The 17,480-nt window shown below is 53.5% G+C and overlaps 1 protein-coding gene across 3 annotated transcripts; it reads left to right on the top strand.

Annotated features, from left to right (window-relative positions):
* The first annotated feature begins 1,167 nt into the window (after positions 1–1,167).
* GAL3ST3 (galactose-3-O-sulfotransferase 3) lies at positions 1,168–8,511 on the top strand. 3 transcript variants are annotated; one of them, XM_034933059.3, is made up of 3 exons: positions 1,174–1,453; positions 4,937–5,173; positions 6,786–8,511. In XM_034933059.3, the coding sequence occupies exons 2-3, from the start codon at positions 5,049–5,051 to the stop codon at positions 7,954–7,956; spliced, it is 1,296 nt and encodes a 431-aa protein (XP_034788950.1). In that variant the 5' UTR covers positions 1,174–1,453; positions 4,937–5,048; the 3' UTR covers positions 7,957–8,511. The 3 variants fall into 3 exon arrangements, with proteins under 3 accessions (XP_034788952.1, XP_034788950.1, XP_034788951.1); XM_034933060.3 differs by lacking the exon at positions 1,174–1,453 and adding an exon at positions 6,546–6,573 and having other exon boundaries at positions 5,042–5,173; XM_034933061.3 differs by lacking the exon at positions 4,937–5,173 and having other exon boundaries at positions 1,168–1,453.
* The last annotated feature ends 8,969 nt before the right edge of the window (positions 8,512–17,480 follow it).

The following is a 17,480-nucleotide window of genomic DNA, read 5'->3' as shown; positions in this document are numbered from 1 at the left end:
AGTAGAGACGGGGTTCCCCGCGTTAGCCAGGATGGTCTCGATCTCCTGACCTCGTGATCCGCCCGCCTCAGCCTCCCAAAGTGCTGGGATTACAGGCGTGAGCCACTGCACCCGGCCTGGAGTCTCATTTTATAACAGCCCTGGGAAGGAGGCAAGGTCTCAAGATCCTCCTCCCCCACGATATTGTACACAGCGGAAGATTGATGGGCAGAGAAGGTGACATGCCCAAGGGGCCGAACTGGGGCCACCAGCAGTCCTTCTGACTCTGAGAGTCCCTATTTCCTCCTCCTCAACCATAACAAGGACCCTCATACTATTTCCTATGTGGGCCTAGAAGGGCGTATCCAGCCCCTTCCAGTCCCACCTTTGGGTGGCTACCCAGCTCCAGGATCCTTGCTTTACCAGGCCCAGAGCAAAATAGAAAGCAGGTGTGCAGGCCAGCCACAGAACTCAGTGTAGGGCTGTTGATGTCTGGCATGGCTTTGGGAGGTGCTGCTGCCCAGCTCCCAGGTGATGGGAGCTGAGGACTAAGAAGTTCACATGGAGCCTTCGTGTGTATTATCTCTGCTACCTCAGAACAGCTTCCCATTTTACAGCTGGAAGCAATAGGGCTTAGGGAGTTGCCTCTTGACTCTGGGATTTAAGAGCAAACCAGGATTGAACTTGGGTTCTTTGATGCCTGGTGGCAGGTGCCTAGGCAGGGGTCCCAGCCTCACTATAGCTCTGGTCAGGAGTGAGTGGGTCTGGAGTCCTAGTGAGGAAAAATGGGTGAGCAGCCAGAAGCTACATCAGAGGGTATGGGAGACACGCTGGAAGGGAAGGGGGTGTGTGGGCAGAGATGGGACCAGACAAGGCTGGAGCACTGCTTCTCTACTGGAGGAGGACAGAGAGGATGTGGGTACCTGCACGTGTACCAGCATCTGGCTCACCCAGAAGCCCAAGTATGACCGGCGGTGCCCCGGAATACCCAGCAATGCAGGAGTATCCAGACACCTTCCCGGCCTCAGTTTCCCTGCCTGAGTGAGAGAAGGGAGCTGGCCACATTAGTGTCCAACTCTGCAAGGTTGCCAGAGTAAGACAACTGCATCTGAAGATGCCACCCAGAGACTGTTCACGGCAGCCAGCGGGCAAGCCAGGGAACCACCCCCCCTCCCCCGTCCCCCTTCCTTTCCCCTCTCTCCCCTCTCCCCTACTTGCTCGTGGCCTGGCCCCGCCCCTCGCCTTCCTCCTGTGTGCGATGGGGGGCGGGGGGCGGGGGGCGGGCAGAGCCGGGAGGAGCGAGCCTAGTGGACGCTGCCACCTGATCCCATCCAGGCGCTGAGAGGCAAGCCACCGGCACTCGGCGCGCAGGGCCCCGGGCACCCTCGGACCCCGTGCGGATTTCGAGACAAGGGTCCAGAGATAGCGGCGGCCGCCCCCAACCCGGGCCAGAGGCAGAGCCCAGGCGTGCGGTGTGAGTACTGCAGTGGCCGGCATGGGGTTGGAGGGGTGGGAGTGGACCAGACCGGGATGGGGGCCGAGAGGCGGGCGGGAGAGTGTCTTGGGGGCGTAGTGGTTGGAAAGCATGAGGAGGGGGGCGCTCTACCCCTGGAAAGTGGGAGAAGATAGGGTGAGCGGGCCAATCTGGCCTATCCCCTATGGTGATCAGATCCCACTGGCAGGATCCCTGGGGGATGCTGGGATGAAATTGAGGGAGTGGGAGGTATGGTGCTGGTGGGCAGTAATGGAGACAGGAGGATGGAGGGAATTCCAAGGCAGGGATGACGCGGGGGTGGATGAGAGAGAGAGGAGGCTGGGGGGCCAGGGGCAGACCTGGTGCAGGCTGGGGGGTGGGGGAGGAGGAAAAAGAGGGAGGTGGAAAGATTTGCTCTCCCAGGCCAGTACTTTGCAGACCCCCTCAGCCCTTCGCCCCTCCTCTGGAGCACCCTGGGTCAGCGTCCCTCAACACTGGGCTGTCCCATCCCTCAAGTCAGGACAGGATGGAGTCTCCGGGCCATCCAGCAGTCAGGTCCAAGTGGTCCAGTCCAGGGCACCCCTTCCTCCAAGTGCATCGGTTTCAGCTCTAGAGCTCAGAGGAGACAGAGGAGAAAGGGCTCCTTTAGGAGGGTGGGCACCCAGGCCCATTTTCAAAGCTCTGGTCGGCTCTACTATTTCTTTGGTTCCCTGGAGAAAAGCTAGCAATTTGCAAAACTGGGCAGCAGCGTGAGGTAGATTGTTCTGACTAAAATTAGCACTGACATTCTGATGAGCCTGGGCGTCCTGACCTGCCTGGGATAGCTGGGAGAACTCTCTCTATGGAGAAGACACCAGGCACAATGGGGAGTCGTGTGAAGCATCTGAGGGCAGGAGCCAGGGCCACTGCTCTAAAGCGCAGCTCCAGCAGCACCATCATGCACCCCACACCAGCCAGAAAATCCGATGGAAACCCAGCCCAGTGGCCCCCTCCCTGAGAGGCACTGCCTTGGCCCCATCTCCAAAACAGGCATCTTGGAGTCAAATTGCCAAGGGAAGGCAGGCCTCCCACAGTGTCCGAGCAGCACCCTCTCTCAGGACCTGGAATGTTTAGCCTGGCCGAGTGCCCACCCAGAGGAGACAGGGTTACTGCTTCCAAATACCTGAAGGTCTGTCATGGAGAAAAATGTTCTGTGTGCTCTAGGAGGGCAGCACTACCAAGAGTGCAGAATGGGAGGTGGAAGGGGCAGGCCCAAGCAGGTGCTACCACTGGCAGGGTAATCCTGGCTGTCCCGGAAAGAACCTGAACAAGCTGTAAGTTGCTCAGAAATGGACCAGGCTGTATCAGGAGGTGATGAACACCCTGTCATTGACAGTGGCCATACAGAAGCTGGTGCCCACCTTCAGGGGCTGGTGTCCAGGGAATTCCTGCACTGAGGATGCCCTGTCCCCTGTCCCTAAGCAGGCCTCAGACTGGGGCCTGGCTAGCTCCCCAGAGCTCAGCCATGTAGGGAAGTGGGGAAAGGCCCAAGAGTGGGACAGAGGGGGATACCAGGCACCTGTCACTCTCTCTGTGTGGCCAGTAGAAGCTCTGCCCTCGGGAAAGGTCCCTCATAGCTAGACTTGACTTCCTTGGCTGACCCTGAATCCTCTGAGAAATAGGGTGGTTTCTGCAAGTTTAGCAAAGGTGGATGTAGACTCCCCTCTTCCCATCTTGGGACACTTCTGTCTAATCACCAAGTTCTCTAAGCAGCAGGAGTGACAGAGGAAAAAGGTGTGTATCCTTAGAGGGCCAAGGGCTCTCACTTCCTCCTGCAAGCAGCCCCAGCCAGGCCAGGCCAGCCCTTCTCTGCCCCAGCAATCCTTGAAGAGACAGGGAGGGCCTTAGACTTCCTCTGCTGTGCCCTTGGTTACCCTCTGTGGCTGGACCCTTTACCCTTGGCTCCGGCCGGATTAAGTCTGTCTGCAGGCAGGTGGAGGGAAGCAGCGATAAGGCCTAGAGAGAAGGGGAGGCATAAGCAGAACATCTTTCCACCCAAACAGGTTTAAATGTAATCCAGGATTAAGGGAGCAGGGTCAAGAAGAGAGACTGGAAGCCAAGCCCAGGGCTCCCGGAAAAGGTGATGATCAAAAGGGTTTTCATATTACCTTACCCCTCCTGGGACCCAGGTGTCCTAGTTCCACATGCACATGCCCATCAGGTTCCAGGCTCCCCCTCCCCCGTGGAGAAGGATATGTGTGAGGGCTGAAGCTAAACTTGAACCTGGAGACTAAGGCCCCACCCTAGCTTGGGGACAGGCATCACTGCTGAAGTGGACTTTCCACGGGAGCTGCCCAGGATTGGGCTGCCCTTAAGCCAAGGCATTCCTGTGGGGAAAGGAGACTTGTGTGTGACCAAGCCCTCCTCCCCTCTCTTACTCCTGGGCTTACCTGGGATGGAAGCTCACCTTCTCCTGGAGATCCTCCGTAGGGCAACAAGCAGGAGCCATCTCTTACCCGACCCACACCCCGCCCAGGCTGCCATCTCATTGCTTTGGTCAGGCACTTTTCCCTGCAGAGTCAGCTGATGGGGCCGCCTGGATTTCAGGTGTCTGGGGATGGAATCCAGATAGGGCTCCAGGATTTCAAGACCTTCCTTTCCCTCATGAATTTCTCAGTCTTGGGCCCTCAGGGCAGGAGCCCAGCTAGGAGCGCTCAGGACTCAGAAGGATGCAGAACTGCCAGAGTCTAGGGCAAGGTTGGGGAAACCAGTTCTCTACAGAAATAGCATATACAGTGTCTAAGGGCATGGACTTTGAAGCCAGAAACAGCAGGTATGACTCTCATTTCTACTGTTACCAGCTGTGTAGCTATGGACAGGTGATATAATCTCTTAGAGCCTCAGTTTCCTTATCTATACAGTGGGAATAATACCTAGGTCAGGGCTGTGGTGAGGACTAAATGGGATTAAGTATGTAATAATACAGTACATAGAGTAAGCCTGCAGTATCGACTCAAAGCCATATCGATCCAAGGAGGTGAAGGCCTGATCAGTGTTTCCGAGGAGCTCGGTTTCTCTGGGGAGTCAGGACCAACCCTGGGCTAAAGCAATTGGGCAAGGAGTCCTGGAGGAGAGGAAACTTTGAGTTGAGACCTCTATGTTCTGAGCCAAGCCCTGGCGCTAAAGCCACTCCACTGGGGAGACATGTACAAATAACCATGAGACAAAGACGAGTTAGGAGCAGGCAGAGAGACAGAGACAGGGCTGAGGGATGGGAGTGGCTACAGCCTGAAGGGCTGGCTACACCCCAGACCCTGTAATTCCACCCAAGACTAAGTTATCTGGAGCAGTGAGGAGATAGGGTCTTGATAATGGGAGGTAGGAATCCGATCTGCCCTGGCCTCTCTGCTTACCCCACCTGTTGGAGCTCTTTGCATCAGACCTGCTGGGGGCCAGATCCCATCTCCTCTGCCCACTGCAAACCCGTCTGCCTTCTTCTGCCAGGCTTCTCGGGAACACTGGCCCTGCTACCAGAGCCGCAGGATCCCCCATGAGTGCCTGTGAAGGGAGTCCTGGATAGTGAGGCCCTGGCTGGTCCAGGGGTGGGTACTCCGCCATGCCACCCATCCTCCAGCGCCTGCAGCAGGCCACCAAGATGATGAGCCGCCGGAAAATCCTGCTGCTGGTGCTAGGGTGCAGCACCGTAAGCCTTCTCATCCACCAGGGGGCGCAGTTCAGCTGGTAAGGGGGCGTGGCCCCAGGGGGCGGGAGCTCCCCTCCCCATTCTTCCACCTGCTAGAAGGGTCCTGCTAGGCTTTGCTCCTCCCCTCTATTCTGAAAGTGCTTTCCCTTTAGGGCCACACAGCCTCCCTGGACAGGGACTGCTCTTCAATGAAAGGGCTGAGTGACTTGCTCAAAGTTACAGAATCAGTTAGCTGAGATCCGAATCCAGCTCAACTCCCCACAGCATGCAGCTAAGCATTTCCCCAGTGGAAACAACTTCTCACAACTTCCGTAGTGCTGGGCAAGGCCAAGTCCCCTCACTTCTCCGAGCCCCCGTTTTCTCATCTATAACGTGAGACATGATATGTGTGACACAGCCAGTCACCCTCACACAGGATACCATGTGATTCATGGGAACCCCAACCCTACTCCTGACTCACTGTGTGAACCCAACAAATCCCTGCACCTCTCGGAGACTTCATGTCCCCATTTTCTACACTGTCTGCCCCTGAGAATGGTGTGAATGCGCCCAGCCCCCCTTGCCAGATAATTTGGTTTGAAATCCCAAACACCCATGTTTTAAGAATGAAGCAACAGAAATGAAAGCTTCACGAGGGCTAGGATTGTTTTCGTATATTACTGTATTTCTTGAACCTAGCATTAACCCGGCACATAGTGGACACCCAAAAAATATTTGATGACTGAATGAATGAGGCTTTAGAAGCCTCAAGAGAAACATAACAATGGGTTGCTGCAAAGCCCAGTGCCAACCATCTACAAAGTGAGGAGTCAGTTAAAGAGTAAAAATGAGAAAGAGCAAAAGGATTTAGTGACCACGTGAGTCGTCTCCAGACTTTGTGTAAGTGATTGTTCTCCTTTTGGCCCTCAGTTTCTACATATACAAAGTGGGATTCCTCAAAGATCTCCAGGGGTCTTTGTCCCTTATTTATTTCTACATAAACAAATTATCTTAAAGCTTAGCAGCTGAAAACACAAACATCTCTGTTATTTTGGGTCAGGAAGCCAGGTGTGGCTTACTGGGAACTTCTGGACCAAGGTCTTTCATGGGGTTGCAACCAAGGTGTTTGCTGGTGATGCAGTCTCATCCGAAGGCTTGATTGGAAGGGATCAGCTTCCAAGCTCACTCACGTGGTTTTGACAGGCTTCAGGTCTTCAAGCCGGCTGGTGGACTGAGGGCCTTAGGTCCTTGTTGGCTTTTCCCACTTAGTGGTAGCTCCCTATAGGGCTGCCCACTATATGGCAGCTTGCTTCCCCCATCATGTCATCCCAGATTGAGTGAAAGACACCAAGATACTAGCCAGCCACAGTCTTTCTATGATGAAATTTAAGAAGTGACATCCCATCATTTCTGCCCTCTTCTCTTCTTTAGATGCAATGATAAGTCCAGCCTAACTCAGGTGAGGGGAATACTCAAGGGCGTGAATACCAGGAGGGCAGCAGGGATCATAGGGGGCATCTTAGAGGCTACCAAGCACCGCCCTCGACCTTTCCATGAGTGCAGCCCAGGCGGGGCCGCGCTGTGGGGCATCCCACAGTCCTTGGGTAAGGGCAGGGGTCAAGCGGCAGCCCCCTCACACCCTCCTCTCCGCACACCCCCTGGGCCTGGCAGGTACCCCAAGCTGTTCCCCTTGAGCTGCCCTCCTCTGCGGAACTCGCCGCCGCGCCCCAAGCACATGACTGTGGCCTTCCTGAAGACTCACAAGACGGCAGGCACGACGGTGCAGAACATCCTGTTTCGCTTTGCCGAGCGCCACAACCTGACGGTGGCCCTGCCGCACCCGAGCTGCGAGCACCAGTTCTGCTACCCCCGCAACTTCTCGGCGCACTTCGTGCACCCGGCCACGCGGCCGCCGCACGTGCTGGCCAGCCACCTGCGCTTCGACCGTGCGGAGCTGGAGCGCCTCATGCCGCCCGGCACCGTCTATGTCACCATCCTGCGCGAGCCGGCCGCCATGTTCGAGTCGCTCTTCAGCTACTACAACCAGTACTGCCCGGCCTTCCGGCGCGTGCCCAACGCCTCGCTCGAGGCCTTCCTGCGCGCGCCCGAGGCATACTACCGCGCTGGCGAGCACTTCGCCATGTTCGCACACAACACGCTGGCCTACGACCTGGGCGGCGACAATGAGCGCAGCCCGCGCGACGACGCCGCCTACCTGGCGGGCCTCATCCGCCAGGTGGAGGAGGTTTTCTCGCTCGTCATGATCGCCGAGTACTTCGACGAGTCGCTAGTGCTGCTGCGGCGCCTGCTGGCCTGGGACCTGGACGACGTGCTCTACGCCAAGCTCAACGCGCGCGCCGCCAGCTCGCGCCTGGCCGCCATCCCCGCGGCGCTGGCGCGGGCGGCGCGCACCTGGAACGCCCTGGACGCCGGCCTCTACGACCACTTCAACGCCACCTTCTGGCGCCGCGTGGCGCGCGCGGGCCGCGCGTGCGTGGAGCGCGAGGCGCGCGAGCTGCGCGAGGCCCGCCAGCGCCTACTGCGGCGCTGCTTCGGGGACGAGCCACTGCTGCGGCCTGCCGCGCAGATCCGCACCAAGCAGCTGCAGCCGTGGCAGCCCAGCCGCAAGGTGGACATTATGGGCTATGACCTGCCCGGCGGCGGCGCCGGCCCGGCCACCGAGGCCTGCCTCAAGCTGGCCATGCCCGAGGTCCAGTACTCGAACTACCTGTTGCGCAAGCAGAAGCGCCGGGGCGGTGCGCGGGCTCGGCCCGAGCCCGTCCTGGACAATCCCCCGCCTCGGCCCATCCGAGTGCTGCCTCGCGGCCCTCAAGGTCCCTGAGCTCCGCAGGCCTCCAGGAGTATGGGTCCTGCCCTGCCCTCCCAGGAGTCCAGCCAGGGGCTGCCTCCATGTCCTGCCCCCATGAGAGCCCTTTCTTTTCAAGGGGCTTGAGTCCCTCGCTGAACTTTGGGGTACGCCTCCCTATCTGAGCCCCCGCTCCCGATCGTGGGCTGAACCCTGCCTTCGGGCACGGCGCTGATAGGCTGGATCCAGCGCTGGGCCACCCTCTCCTTCCCAGCTGGTTGGTGATTTTGACGAGAGGCCTGAGGGCTGTCCAGAACTGCTCACCCTGCCTTTTTCTGGGGGCTGAGCCCCCACAACCTGTTTTTTCCAAGTGGATAAGCCCAGGCCCCATGGAGAGAGGCTCAGCCCTAGGGAAAGGCTGCTCTTGCTCTCCCTCCCAGGGCTTGAGGCTCCCTATACTTTTCTGTCTTCCAGGTTCTACCCTCCCCACAGACCTAAGCTGCTCCCAGTCTCCCAGAACCAAGAGTTCTTGGGTTGGGATTTTTGTTTGGTTGGTTTTTCTTTTTTTTAATAAAACATCTTTAAAATGTGCGAGTTGTATGTCAGTCATAGAAGCCGGATTCCCCACATTTGAGGATGAAACGGATGCCCAGGAGGAGCTGTGGCTGGACCCATGAGGATGGGGGCCTGGACTCAAGGTCCCCCGCCACCTGGCATAGGCCTACAACCCTCCTCAACCGCTTGACCGACTGGGCCCCCAACACAGACTGGCCACCTTAGCCCCACTCACTTTCCACATCGTTCTTTTTCACAAAATTCTGCGACATTTACTGAGCATCATCTCTGTAACTTGGGGATACAGGTGAACCAGATAGATAGGGCCTTATTTTCATGGAGCTTATGGGAAAACATTGGAACAGGAGCAAGACAGGTAAGCAAAGAGGAAGGACTGGAGGGGTTAGAGCACAACACCTCTTTGGGTGGAAGGAGGATCATTTTCAGATAAGGAGCTGCCTAACTCAGAATTTGACCTCCTCCTGTGAATCACTGACTTCACTAATGGCCTGCTTTCCTCACAAGGAGACAACTTGGACTCAGATGAAGACCAGTCCCTTTCTGCAGTTTCCTTTAACACAGCAAGATAGCCAGCACTTCCAGGTGAAATCTCCCTTAAGACTAGCAGAGAATTGGAACTTTTTCTGTTACTTTCTTCAGAGCTATATCGACATATCTGGACAAGTGATAAAAAACAATAGCTATTATGGTCTACGGTGTGCCAGCCACCGTTTAAGGGCTTTATGTATGTTAACTTTGGAGATGGGTGCCGTTTTCCAGGTGAGGGAACTGAAACTTGGGGGAAATTAAGTCAGGGTCACACAGCCAGAAAGTGGCCACTAGGATCTCAACCAAGGCAGTGTGGCTTCAGAGTTTGTGCTCACAAGTGCTGTCTGTAGTGCCATTCAAATAAAAAAGGTCACATGCCACAAGCTAGGCTGATTCCCAGCACCTTCCCCCAAAAGAATGTAAAGGGAAAAACCAGGACACTGCTATCAGCAACTCTTTATCCAGTTTTTCATGGAGACAACGGTTGACCTGTTTGGACAATGGACATTACAGTGATTGATTGGCAGGATGCATGACACGCTGGGCTTGAAAAGGGACTGTTTTTATGGCACCCCACTTTTTACCAGCAGAGCTCTGAAAAAGGCAATAATTAGAATCATGCAAAAGCATAATTAAGTTTCTGACATTAAGCAGCAGTAAAGAATTGTACCAGACTCAAAGTGATCTATCCAAAAACAGGTGTCCTCTGGCCCCCAGCCAATAAGGTGCTTGCCATTGTCTCCATCTGCACCCCCAGCCCTAGCCTCTGGTCATACCTCTGCCAGGAAAATCCTTCACCTTGCCCTCAGTTGGCCTGGAAAATTCAGACGTGCCTTTAAGTCTACTTTTTTTTTTCTAGACAGTCTCACTCTGTCACCCAGTCTGGAGTGCAGTGGTGCAATCTCGGTTCACTGCAACCTCCACCTCCTGGGTTCAAGTGATTCTCCTGCCTCAGCCTCCTAAGTAGCTGGGATTACAGGTGTCTACCACCACGCCTGGCTAATTTTTGTATTTTTAGTAGAGACGGGGATTGGCCATGTTGGACAGGCTGGTCTCAAACTCCTGACCTCAGGTGATCTGCCCACCTTGGCCTCCTAAAGTGCTGGGATTACAGGCGTGAGCCACCATGCCCGGCCAAGTCTACTTTGATAAGTGTCCTAGTTCATTATGTGTTGCCATAAAGGAGTGACTGAGGCTGGGTAAAGAAAAAGGTTTATTTGACTCAATCCTGATGACTAGAAAGTTCAGGATTGGGATCTGTATCTGGCGAGGGTCTCAGGCTGCTTCCGCTCGGGAGCCCAAGTATGCAGAGACCACAGGGTGAGAGAGGAAGCAAGGGGGTCAGAGGAGGTGCCAGGTCTTTTTAACAACCAGCTCTTGGAACTAAGGGTGAAAAAACTCACTTATCCCCCAGGAAGGGCATTAATCTTTTCATGAGGAATCCATACCCATGAGCCAAACACCTCCCCCCATTAGGCCCACCTCCAACATTGGGGATCAAATGTCAACATGAGGTTTAAGGGACAAATAGCCAAACCACTGCAATAGGCCTCCCCTGGCCTCCCTGGCCCTCAGGTAGGCGGGCCCTCCTTTAAAAACCTTGCCCTGCTTCAGCAGAGAGCACAACTCTGGCCTCAGAAAAATCTGGAATCAGGGGCAAATGGAATCATCAGGCACTAGGAGAGGGTGCTCTGTTTGACTCAGGGGCAAGAGCAAATCCTAAAGCTGAGCAGGGGCTCTGGAACTCTTTGGTGGGAACATCTCCAGCTTCAGCCACAACCCAGGGGAACAGGCCTCAGCCCCTAGAACTCCTGCAAAGAGGCTCCTTCCACCAACAAACACTTGGTGCTGCCTACCTCTGTGCCTACTCCGAACAGTGCCAGAGCTTTGGCAGTGAGTGAAAAGTGGTCCCTGCCTTGAGGAGCTCACCCTAAGGTCTAGAGACGATGTGGAGGCAGTAAACCTGGCCAACAGTGACTCGATGGGGATGATCTTGCCTAATGATTAAACACTGGGGCTCTGGAGTTCAAACCCTGGCTCTGCCATCTACCAGTTACATACTTTGAACTTAGCCTTTGAGCCTCACTTTCCTCACCTGTGAAATAAGCAGGCCCCTAGTACAGGGCCTGGCACACAGAGGTTCTCCCAAGATGGCATCTCTGGTTTCATCAGGACTCCTCCAGGGTCAACACCTTTCATGTTACAGATGCTATAGTTTGACACATCTATTACAAGAGTTTTTCAGCAGATGGAAGAAAGCATTTTGAGGAAGGGGTGACTTCTTCTACTTTCCCCACAGCCATGGTATGGGCTATGAGCAGCCTTGATTTTTTTTTTTTTTTGAGACAGGGTCTCACTGTGTTGCCCAGGCTGGAGTGCAGTGGCATGATCATAGCTCACGGCAGCCTCGAACTCAAGTGATCCTCCCATCTCAGCCTCCCAAGTAGCTGGGACTATAGGCTCATGCCACCATACCCAGCTAATTATTTACTTTTTTTTGTAGAGACAGGGTTCTCAGTATGTTGCTCAGGCTGGTCTCAAACTCCTGGACTCAAGTGATCCTCCTGCCTCAGCCTCCCAAATTGCTAGGATTACAGGTGTGAGCCACTGCACTCAGCCTTGTCATTCTTTTCTTTGAATAAATGTGACTTTTGAGGCAAAAAAAAAAAAAAGGAACAATGAACATTTAAGACACTTTTTTTCTTTGGGTGGGGGTGCGCTCTTGCCCCAGATGCCATCTGTTCTCTCAAAAAACATTTATCCATTTCTCCTGATCCCAGCTGAATTCCTCTGAGAATGATTCAAAAGGCCATACTGTGTCAGTCAGTCCTATTTGCTGGGCCAAATCAGGAGGAGATTTTTAAAATAATTTTTCTAAAACTTGGGATTGTTTTGCCTGGGATGCTGGCATAAGTGGAATGTCCAGAGATGACCAGCAGGGGAGGCCAGGCTGTCCCCAGAGCTGAGGAAGTCACTGTCTCTGTCCATCTGCAGCCGTGGCATGTAAGGACAGCTCTCTTGTTGGTGATGGGGAGCCACTGAGGTAAGCAGGAGAAAGGCCTTTAGTAACAAGCTGCATGGCCAGGTGCAGTGGCTCATGCCTGTAATCCCAGCACTTTGGGAGGCCAAGTGGGGGTGGATCACTTGAAATCAGGAATTTGAGACCAGCCTGGCCAACATGGTGAAACCCCATCTCTACTAAAATACAAAATTAGCTGGGTGTGGTTGTGCACGCCTGTAATCCCAGCTACTCAGGAGGCTAAGGCAGGAGAATGCCTTGAACCCAGGAAGCAGAGGTTGCAGACAGCCGATATTGTGCCACTGCACTCCAGCCTGGGTGACAGAGAGAGACTCCATCCAAAAAAAAAAAAAAGCTGCAAATGCCACTGAGAGAAGGCACGTTAATAAGAACAATGCTACTAACTTTTACTGAGCACTTACTCTATTAGGCTGTTTTTGCATTGCTATGAAGAAATACGTGAGTCTGGGTAATTAAAGAAAATAGGTTTGATTGGGGCTGGGCACGGTGGCTCACGCCTGTAATCCCAGCACTTTGGGAGGCTGAGGCGGGTGGATCACGAGGTCAGGAGATCAAGACCATCCTGGCTAACACAGTGAAACCCCGTCTCTATTAAAAATACAAAAAAATTAGCCAGGCGTGGTGGCGGGCACCTGTAGTCCCAGCTACTCGGGAGGCTGAGGCAGGAGAATGCCGTGAACCCAGGAGGTGGAGCTTGCAGTGAGCTGAGATCAGCCATTGCACTCCAGCCTGGGCTACAAAGTGGAAAAGAAAAAGAAAAGAAAAGAAAATAGTTTTGATTGGCTCCCAGTTCTGCAGGCTGTACAGGCATGGTGCTGACATCTGCTCGGCTTCTGGGGAGGCCTCAGTAAGCTTACAATTGTGTGAAAGGTGAAGTGGAAGCAAGCATATCACATGCCAAAAGCAGGAACAAGGTCAATGCCCTCTGAGGGGAGGTGCCACACACTTTCAAACAACCAGATCACTGTGAACTCAGAGCAAGAACTCGCCGATCACCAAGGGGATGGCACCAGGCCATTAATGAGGGATCTACCCCATGATCCAAATATCTCCCACCAGGCCCCACCTCCAGCACTGGAGATCACATTTCAACATGAGATCTGGGCGGGTGGGGGGGACACACAGCCAAACCATATCACTTACTATATGCTAGGTCAGTGGTCCCCAATGTTTTTGGCACCAGGGACTGGCTTTGTGGAAGAGAATTTGTCCGTGGTGTGAGGGGTTAAGGGGGATGGTTTTGGGATGAAACTGTTCCACCTCAGATCATCAGGCATTAGATTTTCATAAGGAGTGCACAACCTAAATCCCCCGCACATGCAGTTCACAATAGGGGGTTCACACTCCTAAGAGAATCTAATGGTGATCTGACAGGAGGCAGAGCTCAGGTGGTAACGTCCATGGCCTGGGGGTTGGGGACCCCTGTGCTAGGTGCTCTTCTCTACACTTTATGTATTTTAACTTATTCGATTTTTTTTTTTTTTTGAGATGGAGTTGCGCTGTCACCCAGGCTGGAGTACAGTGGCATGATCTCGGCTCACTGCAACTTCTGCCGCTCAGGTTCAAGTGATTCTCCTGCCTGAGCCTCTCGAATAGCTGGGATTATAGGCACCCACCACCACACCTGGCTAATTTTTGCATTTTTAGTGGACACAGGGTTTCACCATATTGGCCAGGCTGGTCTCAAACTCCTGGCCTCAAGCGATCCACCTGCCTTGGACCCTCAAAGTGCTGGGATTACAGGCATGAGCCACCAGGCCCAGCCAACTTACTTGATTTTTACAACACCCTAAGAGGTAGCTGTTACTCTTCTCTCTCTCTTTTATTTATTTTAGAGACAGGGTCTCACTTGTCACCCAAGTGACAAGTCTCAGCTACTCGGAGGGGGCAGTGGTGCAATCGTGACTCACTGCAGCCGTAAACTCCCAGGCTCAAGCAATCCTCCCTCAGACTCCTGAGTAGCTGGGATTACAGGCAGGTACCACTAAACACCCAGCTATATCCCCTCTTGTAGAAGAGGAAACTGAGATACAAAATGTTGAAGTGCCCAGGCTCATAACAGCCGGGAGAAGCTGAGCTAGGACAGAAACCAGACTGCTCAGGCTCCAAAGCCCAGGTCCTCCCACCACAATACATTACCCGACCCCATGAAACACCCTCCCAGCCATCCCTGCAGGCTCCTTATTAAACAGCCTCATTATAAAAGCCTCCTGGGAGCAGGTTTGAGTGGGAGGGAGAGGCAGAGAGCCCAAGTTCTTTGGGAGCCCAAGGTGAGGTGAGGCAAAGAGAGAGAAGCTGGTGCTCTGCCAACACAACCAGGCAGCTTCCCAGAATGGGCCAGAGGCGTGGAGAGGGGCTGTGGGGCAGAGGTGCCTGAAGAAAGGGGCTAGACAGTCAGTCCCAGCCAGAGAAGGGCATGGAGAAGAGGAAGGGGAGCCCCTTTCTCAACCTCATAGATTCTAGATTAGCTCCTCTGGCCCAGCAGGGCTACAGAAATCTGAGGATCCCTGCCAGCCAATCCTCTTCTCCCCAGCAAGAGTTTCCCTGGTGCCCTCCAGTGGGCAAAGGACAGGACAGGATCACCCTCTGCCACCCCCATCCTCCACCTTCATCTCGATCTCATGGGATTGCTACAACACCCAGGCAACAGAGGGTGAAGGAGTCAGGCTCTCATACTCCATTACAAATGGGAAGACTCAGCCCAGGCATGGTGGCTCACGCCTGTAATCCCAGAACTTTGGGAGGCCGAGGCAGGTGGATCACTTCAAGTCAGGAGTTTGAGACCAGCCTGGCCAACGTGGTGAAACCCTGTTGCTACTAAAAATACAAAAATTAGCTGGGCATGGTGGTGCGTGCCTGTAATCCCAGCTATTCACAAGGCTGGGGCAGGATTGTTTGAACCTGGGAGGCAGAGGTTGCAGTGAGGTGAGATCGCGCCACTGCACTCCAGTGCACTCCAGCCTGGGCAACAGAGTGAGACTCCATCTCAATAAGAAAAACAAAAAGCAAACAAACAAACAAACAAAAACAAATGGGAAGACTGAGAACTAGAGAGGGAATGTGGCTCCCAGAGGTGGCCCAGAGCCAGGGCAGAGCCCTGAGAATAAGGACACCCCCATGAGCTGGGGCCACAGGAGTAGGACCCTGGCTCCTGTATCCCAACTCTGTCTCCAGCCCAGGGCTCCCCGCCTGGGTGTCCCCCAGCTTGATCAAACCCACTATTCTCACAACCAAACATCTCATCTTCTACCCAAACTGGCTCCATCTCCAGTCTGTCAGTTTCCATGACTGAAACCCCCCACTCAAGTTGATGCTTGAGCCCAAACCTTGGCACCTCCCAATGCCTCCTTCCCCCTTCCCCTTGTGCCACCTGTCACCACGTCTGTAGATTCTGACTCCTGAATAACTGTGACTCTGCACACCTCTTTCCCTACAACATCTGCCTTAATCCAACAGTTTGCCTCGGACGTTCCCCACACCAAACGTGCTTCCCACTCTGTATTCAGGGTGATCCTTGTTAAAGCAATATGATCCTTTCACTCCCCTGTTTGAAACCACCTCTCCCCACGCCAACCTAATCTGATCCCCAGAACCTTCCACCTACATCTCCCATTGCCCCCTATGCCATCATATTCCAGCCACACTGGATTACATTCCATTCCCTGAACACAACGGTATGTCAGGTCAGCCTCTTATTGGCTCTTGAAAGCTGAATTGTGGCCGGGCGCGGTGGCTCATGCCTGTAATCCCAGCACTTTGGGAGGCGGAGGCGGGCGGATCACAAGGTCAGGAGATGGAGACCATCCTGGCTAACACGGTGAAACCCCATCTCTATTAAAAATGCAAAAAATTAGCCGGGCGTGGTGGCGGGCGCCTGAAGTCCCAGTTACTTGGGAGGCTGAGGCAGGAGAATGACATGAACCTGGGAGGCAGAGCTTGCAGTGAGCCAAGATCGTGCCACTGCACTCCAGCCTGGGCAACAGAGCGAGATTTCGTCTCAAAAAAAAAAAAAAAAAAAAAGCTGAATTGTGCAAGCCAGTTGTTGGACACAACCATTATTAAAAATTAAATTGTCGTTGGGCGTGGTGGCTCACGCCTGTAATCCCAGCATTTTGGGAGGTCGAAGCAGGTGGATCACTTTAGGTCAGGAGTTTGAGACTAGCCTGGCCAACATGGTGAAATCCCATCTCTACTAAAAATAGAAAACTTAGTTGGGCATGGTGGCACGTGCCTGTAATCCCAGCTACTCAGGAGGCTGAGGCAGGAGAATTACTTGAACCCGGGAGGTGGAGGTTACAGTGAGCCAGGATCGTACCACTGCACGCCAGGCTGGGCAACAGAGCAAGACTCTGGTGCAAAAAGAAAAAAAATTAAATTGTATAAAATTACAATTAAATAAATTGTATAAATAATAAAGACAATAGGCCGGGCTCAGTGGCTCGCACCTGTAATCCCAGCACTTTGGGAGGCCGAGGCGGGCGGATCACGAGGTCAGGAGTTCCAGACCAGCCTGACCAACATGATGAAGCCCCGTCTCTACTAAAAATACAAAAATTAGCCAGGCATGGTGGCGTGCGCCTATAATACCAGCTACTCAGGAGGCTGAGGCAGGAGAATCACTTGAACCCGGGAGGTGGAGGTTGCAGTGAGCCAAGATTGCACCACTGCACTACAGCCTGGGCGACAGAGTGAGACTGCGTCTCAAAAAAATAATAAATAAGTAATAAAGACGATAAATACTCAAAACTCATCACTTACTAATTAGTTTACTACAATTTACTTTTTTTTTTTTTTTGAGACAGGGTTTCACTTCCGTTGCCCAGATGAGTACAGTGGTGAGATCTTGGCTTACTGCAGGCTTGACCTCCCTGGGCTCAGGTGATCCTCCCACCTCAGCCTGGCATCCCTGGTGCCACTCTGTCAGGCTAAATCTTTTTTTTTAGTAGACAGGGTCTTACTATGTTACCCAGGCTAGTCTCAAACTCCCGAGCTCAAGCGATCTGCAGGCGTTGGCCTCCCAAAATGCTGGATTACAGGTGTGAGCCACTGTGCCCAGCCAGTAGTGTGTTATTTACTGCCTATCTCTTCCAGGACAGCACTTGGTGGTGTTACATTGATAGCCTGAAATCAGCCATCGTGAGAGTATTTACACTACAAATCAACAAACATTATACATCAGAGGTTTTATTGATTTGTTGACTGTCTAGACCAGGGATGAGCAAACTACAAGCAAATCTGGCTTACCACCTGTTTTTGTAAATAAAGTTTTATTGGAACACAGCCACATTCATGCATTTACTTCTTCTCTAATGCTGTTTATGCTCTACACTGGCAGAGTTGGGTAACTGCAATAAGATCATATGGCATCCAAAGCCTAAGACATTTACCACTTCATGGAAGGAGTTTGCTGACCTCT

This window comes from Pan paniscus, chromosome 9 (genome assembly GCF_029289425.2).
Source record: "Pan paniscus chromosome 9, NHGRI_mPanPan1-v2.0_pri, whole genome shotgun sequence".
NCBI lineage: Eukaryota > Metazoa > Chordata > Mammalia > Primates > Hominidae > Pan > Pan paniscus.
Note: the sequence above shows the minus strand (reverse complement) of the source record. Positions and strands in the feature narration are given on the sequence as shown.

Coding starts and splice junctions, on each gene's coding strand:
- GAL3ST3 (XM_034933059.3), top strand. CDS start 5,049: ATGCCACCCATCCTCCAGCGCCTGCAGCAGGCCACCAAGATGATGAGC. Junction 5,174..6,785: donor CAGGGGGCGCAGTTCAGCTG/GTAAGGGGGCGT, acceptor TGGGCCTGGCAG/GTACCCCAAGCTGTTCCCCT.